Below are 9,254 nucleotides of genomic sequence, written 5' to 3' on the forward strand. Positions count from 1 at the left end.
ACAAACACAGCTATATAGCTGCATATGCGTTTTCTGCAAAATAACAAACAATGAAATTGTTCAGCTTATGTAGATGAGCACATACATCTGATGTGATTATATTCCTTGAGAGGATTTTGTTAAACACATTCAGTGAACAGGAGTGTTATATAATACATTGAAGCAATCAATGACGCATGAATATTTGAAAAGCTGTACGGTTATCGATACTGTGGGACAAAGTTCAATTTGCAGGCGAATAGAAATCATACTTAGATGCCATTTTAGGGATGAAATAAAAAATGTTCCTCCAAGAGAGTGTGCTAGGAATAATTTTCAAAAATATTTCCAATGTACACGTGGGTGTTAACATTCCTTACATGTTACAGCCAAGCTGGTGACTTGCCTGAGGACAAGATTGTGTGAAAAGCCACAATGCCAAACATGATAGTGTGTTTATTTCAACACAAATACATCCACATGTGCTTTCGTAGCCTTAATCCGGTTCTTGAAACAAGGAGCAACACTGATCACACTGTATCACTCAACATTCCCCATCAACATCCACATCAGCTCTCATCTGCCCACCGTTTGGCCAGTGAGCGCCATTCAGCAAGCCTGAATACCGCGGTAAACAGGCTCAATGAGTGAGCAGGAGTCAGTCAAAGCTCCCAGCACTAGCACGCATGGGAGGGTTGGTGGAAGAATGGAGGGTACAGCGTTGACGAGGTGGATGCTAGAAGGCATAGATAATTCACTCTGACAGAAATCAGAGCTGTCAGGACCACCATGACCAAGCAGCATGGGCAGAAAATATCTCGTCAAACACACGGTGGAGGCGAGGGAGAGAGAGTGATGTCCAAGGGGGCTCAGAAAGAAAGGAAAATATACACCCTATAAGACATTTACAGTGTGTGTCTGGCAGGTAACTGCTTGACAAGAAAGGACAGTAAAGAGGCGCAGAGAAAAGCAATCAATGTAAACAAAGCACTGACAAATGATGGGGGTGGTAAACTGATCTACACCACCCTAACAATTCATCAAAGACACAACCAAAAAAGTAGAGCGAGCTTAGGTTTCATTCCTCAAGGATTACTGATGAAAAGTTAACATGTAACAGTCAAGATTAATTCTTAACTGTTTCACGCTATCAGTGAGTAAGCAAAATACTGAAAATTTTATGAAGCTGAATATTAATAGCGTGGGAAGAAAGCTGATATTTTTGAAGCAAGGTTAGGGCGCGCCACAGCAGCATCATTACTCAATGACGAGGGAAGGAGACACAAGGCTGGTCTCTAAATGAGACTGGGTGGTGGAGGAGGGGATTGTGGGAGATTAAGAGAGCGCTGGTGTGTTTGTTGTACACCGCAAAGCACTGCAGGATGTTTGGTGAGCAGCATTCTTGTTTGGGACCAGGAGAGAGCCAGTAGGAGGACCTTAAACTTGGCTGAGGACACCGGCGACAGCAATGAAATTGTTCCTTGACTGCCTCGGGATTGAGGCACTGAGAAGCAGATAAAAAATTTGTTGGCATTCACTGAAGCGATACGACTTCATAAAAGAAAAAAAGCTGTAGTAAATTGGAATTTAATGTCAATAGGTAGTTTATTTTGGGTCCATGGTTCTTGGGGTCTTTCCTCCCCCCCTCCCCAATTTTGTAAAGGATCAAGCAAGGACAAACTGCTCACTTTTCAGAAGGGGGCATGACCTTTTTCCCATTTTGATAGGTTTCCCTCCATCAAGAGAATCAGTTTTTTTTGCAGGAAGCGACAGCGGATGATGATCAACTTTGAGTCATCTGGAACCAACAAAGAAGATTTCTCCTCCTTTAAGGTAAATCGGTTTAAAACATTTGTATTACACTAAGAAGGAAATTACCCTGCTGCCAAAACAACAAAATGCATCAGCAAAATGTGACTAATTGCTACACTTGTCTTGAACTATTCATAGATGGTTTTGCCATTTTGAATCAAATATACATGTCTCCTGTCACAGTATCCAAATGTTGTTTTTATTTTAGATTAAAAGCTTGAATGTGCTTTATGAAAATTATATGCATACTATGATTCTAATCCCTCTACAGATAGCTGGAAAAAATTGAAACCTAATACGTGCTGACTTCTACAAAAATGATCTGCATGGCAAATCCCATTCCTATCCTGGTGCTTCTCTGTCTCCTCCACTCTACAGAGGAGACATGCCCGTCCATGTGTCTCTGCACATCTGACACAGTGAGCTGCAGCTCCAGTGGTCTCACTAAGCTCCCCAAGTTGCTGCCCACGTTCTCCATCACACTAGATCTCAACCACAATCATTTCTCCTGGCTGCGTGCTGGCAGCTTCAGCAGGATGTCCAGGCTGGAAACACTCCGAATGGCCCACAACCAGCTGACTGGCTTAATTTATGGGGTTTTTGAAAATGCCTCAAGCATAAGATATCTTGACTTGTCTTCCAACAAGCTCAAAGTGGTGGAGCAGCACTACTTCCATGGACTGTGGAGGCTGGAGGAGCTTATTCTTTTTAACAATAAAATCACACAGGTGGAACCTGGCACATTAAGCAGTTTGAGCAGTTTGAAAAAAGCTTACTTCAGCCTCAACCAGCTCACAAACTTCCCATTCTTCTCCATCCAAGACCACAGCCAACCTTTTCTGACCATGCTGGACCTCTCATCCAACCATATAACACGTCTGCCATGGGAGGATGTAAAAGCATTGCCGGGTTTAGTGCAGCGTGGGCTCTTTCTCCATAACAACTCTTTTATTTGTGACTGCTCCATGTACAGTGTGTTCTGGCACTGGGATCTTAGAGGGTTTGACACGCTGAGAGATTTCATGGAAGAGCACACTTGCAGCATCTATGGAGACCCCCGAGCCTCTATCCAGTTTCTGCGACACACTCGTTTTTTCAACAACTGCAGCGTGGAAAAAGCTGTCTCGCAACCCATGACTGTGCTCCTCTCCAAGGTGTTTGTTTCAGAGGGACAAAGGGTGAAACTGGATTGCCAAACATCCCTGAGCAGCACCAATCTCTCATTTACTTGGCTCTCTCCCAAACAGGGCGTCATCACCCAGTACAACATCAATGACACTGCAATGAGAATGTTTGCTAATGGTACCTTGGAGATTCACACAGCCAAGGTCAATGACTCAGGCCTGTATGTGTGTACAGCAATGGATATTATGCAGGCACTGAATGCAACGAGAGAAATAAATGTGACGGTGCTCTTCCCTGTAGCAGAGCCATTCAACACAGGTTACACAACACTGCTTGGCTGTGTGGTGACCATGGTCCTCATCCTCATATACCTCTACTCAACACCATGTCGATGTAGCTGCTGTAAACAGCCCAAGCCTCCAGTCATTTCTGCCGCAGCATATGATCCTGGCAACTTAACTTCAGTTTTCTCTCCCTGTACAGGAGACCAGCAGAAAATCCACAAAAATAAGCATGTGGCATTTCTGCAGCCAATGTTGAGTGAGCAAGGACTTGAATAGAAATCTCAAAATTGATGGGGAAAATAAAAAACTAAATGCCCTTGCTTTCCCAGGAATTAGAGTTAATCGGTTTACATAAGTGTTTGGATTCACTTGTTGGACATCATCTTCCTTTGCTAGACATATTCTGCTCCAAATATACTTTCCTTCTCTAAAGTGGTCCAATGAGAGTTTCACAATGTACTCTACACATTATTCCCTCCTAAAGTCACATGGTGGACCATTAAGACTGGACATCAATAATGGGAAGTTTTAACAACATTAAAAGTAATGTTTTCATGATTGGAATGGTGTTATAAAGTGTATTGGTTGGCAATCAGCCTGTATGCACAATGTCATACTGTCAATGTTTTTTTTTGTATATTCTGGTATAGCCGAGGATGTCGTTGTGGCTTGTGCAGCTCTTTGAGACACTCGTGATTTAGGGCTATATAAGTAAACTTTGATTGATTGATTGATTGATTGATTGCTAGAGATAAGTACTGTACAATCACATCACAAGCAGAATGACAAAGCAATATTTATATTACCGTATATCATTATTATGAGTAGTTTCTGTCTTGAACAAAAACGTATGTTTCTCAGCGTTGCCAGACATGGTGCAAATAGCGAATGTGTATAATAACATCACCCTCTAAAAGGTTTATGATTAATAATTTCAAATATCACATAATGGAAGTTAATTTTACCCTTTACATATATGACTATTAGCAAACAAACCGGATACATTCGGCACTGCAAGTGAGTTTGTCAATTTTCTCATGTACCCCTATACAGATTATTGGAGCACTCTTACCTAAAAAAAAAATGTTTTCCAACAGTGCTCTGATTGTATCTAAAGGGGAACTGCACGTTTTTGGAATTGTGCCAATTATTCACAATTCTTATGTAAGACAATAACACATATGTTTTTATATATTTATTTTATGCATTCTAATTCGTAAATAAACACAAGCAAAAGTCAGCTAACAATGGAGCCTAAGGGATTTGCTCCATTCCACCTATAAAGCACTCTAAAAACATTCAAAAACATTTTACATAAACGCTGTATATGTAATGTAGTAACAGGCTCCATGTGTTTTGTGGGCTTGGAGAAAGTATTCGACCGTGTCCCTCGGGAAGTCCTGTGGAGGGTGCTCAAAGAGTATGGCGGTCCACTCCCTGCATGATCAGTGTCAGAGCTTGGTCCGCATTGCTGGCAGTAAGTCGGACCCATTTCTAGTCAGGGTTGGACTTCGCCCTGGCTGCCCTTTGTCACCAATTCTGTTTACAGCTTTTATGGACAGAATTTCTAGGCACAGTCAGGGCGTTAAGGGGATCCAGTTTGGTGACTGTAGGTTTTAGGTCTCTGCTTTTTGCAGATGTATGGTACTGCTGGCTTTATCTGGCCAGGATCTTCAGCTCTAACTGGATCGGTTCGCAGCAGAGTGTGAAACGACTGGGAAGAAAATCAGCACTTCTAAGTCCGAGTCCATGGTTCTCGCCCGGAACAGGATACAAACTAGGAACATAATTAAACAATCACTTACTGTACTATGTCTACCGGATTTTGACTATTGCAAGAGGTACAAGCGATACAAAATGGATGGATGGAAGTTTATATCTTCCTGTTTGGATGAAGAATTAATCATAATCCCCACACAGATAAAACAAAACAAAAAAAGATGGGCGCAAACGAGCGTCTGTGTATCTTTCTCGCGATCTCAGGGTCGTAGTTAGTTGTCAAAGTTGACCAACTTCTCGGTTTATGGCCTCAACCCTTTTACAATACAAGTGAAACATATGATCTATAATGCAGCACAAACTTTCAATCGTTTACCAACTCAGAGGGGATGCAGCAGCTCACCGGTTTAGTATGTCAATAGCTGCATAAGATAGTTGCCTACCTGTAATCGCGGTGCCACTGAAAGTAGTTCTTCTGCATTAGTGCTTATAATAACACTATTGCTTATACTTGGTTAATAAGCAGGTCAGGACACATAAATGGAGTATTGTTGGCGGTTTTTGGGTGTTTTTTAGAGGGCTTTATGGGCGCAATCCGTTAGCTTCATTGTTAGCCATTGTTAGAATGCATAAAAATAAGAAATACACTTGTTCTTGTGTTACATAGAGATTGTGAATGATAGGGAACATTCCCAAAAAATACAGTTCTCATTTAAAGGTAAATCTACATTACAAGATATGCTATACTGTACAGGGTTAATGATAATGTTTTATTGTATTTTTTTGGTATAGCAGATGGTCCTGAGTAACGCCAAATTGGATATGTACAATAGTTTTCGTAAGATACAATACACTTAAGCTTGTGGCACAACAATTTGTAATTTCCCATATGGCAACACTGATGTCGCTGTAATTGACCTGACAAACAATACATGTCCCACCTGTTGGATAAATGTGGCTACAGATAAAAACAAGATCCATGTTTGCTCATGCTTATACGACAAGTCACCAAACCAAACAAAAAAGCAATTGGAAAGCAAAGACAACAACACACTGTGAAACATACATAACGTGTAGAGAATTGAATAATATTTTAAGGAACTCTCACACAAAGCTTGTTGACATTTTTTGTAGAAATTGCTCTTTATATGCAGGTACATATGAGGGGATGAAAGACGCTATGAAGCCATTTGCAAGCACTGCATTGACAGAACACAAATGTGCTCCATAAGAAAATAAAGTCAAAGTCATGAAAGACCAAATGGAGCTGGTGTGAAATCACAGTCAAAACAAACCAATCACTTATTTTAGTCCAAGCATCTATAATGTTTATTATCCTACGGTTTAACCTGAAAGCAAGCAGTGCGTCCAGAATCAATGAGATTAGACGTTTTCTAATCCTTGATGTAATGTCAAAGAGAATTCATTCAGCGAGGCTCATGAAAGAGAAGCATGGCGGTACAGGAGCGGCTTTATTTTTTCAAAACCTTGGTCAATATTGGCCTTCTTTAATGTCCATACCATTTTACAGCCTACAAGAAAGTTCACTGATTAAAACAAGTAGTGATTTTAAAATCAATCAACAATCCCTTGTGATGAGTTTGTCTGATAAAATCTAAACAATATGGCTCTACTCAAATCCAATCTGTTTGTTTCTGCTATAGGACAATGGAGCCATATTGATATGCATGTATGCAATAGTACAATTGTTTTGCATTCATAATAAACAAGCGTCATGTGTTATCAGCAATTATCTGATGCAGGTAAAAATTGGAGGCAATAACTATGTGAGTGATAAAAACAAGTTATTTACATAAACAGTTCATGCAGCATATTACCAGGGAGATGCTCAATTTACAGTTAGAATTACAAAAGATAAACAACTCTTATTTCATCTCAATCTGTCCATGAGTTGCCTGCCAGCCACAGTTAAGGTTCAGTGATTTAGGGCCTGAGAAAAGTCAGTGTTGTATACAATTATATTTGATACGCACCAGCGAGTAACAGTGTTTTATTTACAGCTGCTACAACACATTGCACACACATTCAAGCATGTGCACAATATTAAGCAAGCAATTGTCAAGTCCAGTCATTTTTTGCTCAGTGAGTGTTTGATCTGTATTTTGTGCTAATGCCAATGGAATGTGGGGGATTGACATTTATTACTTATCAAATATTTGACACATTTGGGTTGGAAGAGTCAATTTGAAAGGGACTAAGAAGTATTACAGTCACATTGAAAATAAACTAAATTGGCATTAGCATCAAGTGTCAGAATGAAGTAAAAATATTTTGGAAAAAAGCGGTGATGTTACATTTAAAAATTATCATGGAATTAAAGTTGTACTTTTAAAACGCGTAATTCTCACACAAAGTTTTTTTCTTAAATGGATCATTATATATGATTTTTTTTTTCTGCAATTCAGTCACTTCCTTGTGGTCTACATAACATGTGATGGTGGTTCTTTGGTGAAGATTTTCACATAGATTCCGTTTTACAGGTCATCTTAAAGTTGCTAGTCAGTCATGTTGTAGTTTTTAGCATTTCCATATCGAGTCTACTGACCGATATAAGTTAGAGCTATACGCTAGTGGTGTGCGATACCACTGATTTATTACTGGGGTGAGTTTTTCCTTGCCCGTATGTGGGCTCTGTACCGAGGATGTCGTTATGGCTTGTGCAGCCCTTTGAGACACTTGTGATTTAGGGCTATATAAATAAACATTGATTGATTGATTGATTGATTTTCTTTCCGATTCAATACTGAGTATATTTGAGGCTGCTATCAGCAATACCGATCCAACACTGATACTTTGTGCTATTATACCTGATGTGTCTGGTAACATTTAAAAAGTAGTGTGTTTCAAGTGTAAATACTCTTAGGGAATCATCTTTAACCGATAAAAAATCACAGGGAGAGACAAATAATGGCATTACCCTGCATTGAATGTTATTTATATTCAACTCTGTATGTAGTGTCTCCAAATTGCCTACCATAAAAATATACATACACTTGCCGTTTTATAATACTGAGTGACTCATTTTATTTGCCGGTCATTTTTTTTCAAATAAACAAATGACAGACTGAATGACTGAGCACGTACTCCGTACTTACCTAGGGGGAAGAAAAAGTAGTACCACTTGCGTTTAGTTTCTTTACACTGTGTTCCTGTCAATGATGTACATTATCTCAAATAACTAAAGTATCAAAATTAGCGATATTTTGATTTGAGAATCCATATTAAAGCATACAAATCTGGTATCAGTGTTATTGATATTTCAGTATCAATCCACACATCACTACCATGCGCTACTTTGTATTAGAAATGGCAACAGCGGAGGGTGCCTGTGCACGTACGAGCCAGAACACAAGTTAGAAACAACAAAACAACAAGAGGATAGAAAAAATGAGGAACGCTTGGACTACAACTGAATAAAAATAGCGGACTTGGGCAAAGCTCTTCGGGTAGACATATACCATATACTGTATGTAGATATCCGCTGAAGTAACGAAGGAAAATAATGTCACTAAAGTCTCAAATTCCAAATGGCTTGTTTGGAGCAAGTCTGAGAGAAGGCAAGATTGTTTTATAAATATCTCCGCCTTGCCTCAAAGGTTTGATTAAAAAATGTTGAGACTTATGGGGATCCCAAATACACAAAAACAGGTAGCAACAGGTAAGGAAAGTTGGTTTTGCATAATAGAACCTCTTCAAATGTTAAAATATTACTGTAACTTAGTTGTACAATTCAAACTTTATTCATGTAATATTTAAACATTATTCTCTTATTTCACACTCTATTCTGATTATTTAAGATTTTTTCTTTTTGTATTTACTGTATTTTATTCAGTTTTTGAACTTCTTTATTACACATACAGGCTTGACAGCATTAAAAACCATTCTTCACAAGATTGATCAACATGTGACATTAACAAACAGTTTGGTGAATCCTAATGGCAGATAGCCTATTTCATTTGTATGAAGGTTTTCAATGTGTTCTTATTTTTAGTCCACTGTCTGTTCTCTCGCTGCCATTTTGAAAAGCATTTAGCAATGTCCCTTGTTAAATAAAGTGGTTTCAATTCAAGTGATTTCAAAATTATTTCTAAGTGATTTCTTAAATTGTTTAAAAAATGAAGACTCATCATGAATTGTTATCCCCATAGTTTGGTAGGCTATGTTTCATATTATATGCAGCATTGTGGACACATTATGTAATGTGTTTGACAGTGTTCCACAAACCATTGCATGATGAGTTGGGGTAAGTTTGTAGTAGGATAACATGCGAATCAAAACCAGGTGCTATGTTTCATTGTCCTTAAATCCCTCTAA

At 39.0% G+C, this 9,254-nt stretch overlaps 1 protein-coding gene across 1 annotated transcript; it reads left to right on the top strand.

The window, feature by feature from the left end:
- The first annotated feature begins 1,384 nt into the window (after positions 1 to 1,384).
- Positions 1,385 to 8,976, top strand: LOC133653890 (amphoterin-induced protein 3-like). Its single transcript, XM_062053706.1, has 2 exons — positions 1,385 to 1,812; positions 2,063 to 8,976. The coding sequence occupies exon 2, from the start codon at positions 2,109 to 2,111 to the stop codon at positions 3,474 to 3,476; it is 1,368 nt and encodes a 455-aa protein (XP_061909690.1). The 5' UTR covers positions 1,385 to 1,812; positions 2,063 to 2,108; the 3' UTR covers positions 3,477 to 8,976.
- Positions 8,977 to 9,254: the final 278 nt, after the last annotated feature.

This window comes from Entelurus aequoreus, linkage group LG07, assembly GCF_033978785.1.
Source record: "Entelurus aequoreus isolate RoL-2023_Sb linkage group LG07, RoL_Eaeq_v1.1, whole genome shotgun sequence".
In the NCBI taxonomy this organism is placed as follows: Eukaryota; Metazoa; Chordata; class Actinopteri; order Syngnathiformes; family Syngnathidae; genus Entelurus; species Entelurus aequoreus.

Bases quoted from the DNA above. Each gene is read 5' to 3' on its own strand.
- LOC133653890 (XM_062053706.1), top strand. From the start codon at position 2,109: ATGATCTGCATGGCAAATCCCATTCCTATCCTGGTGCTTCTCTGTCTC.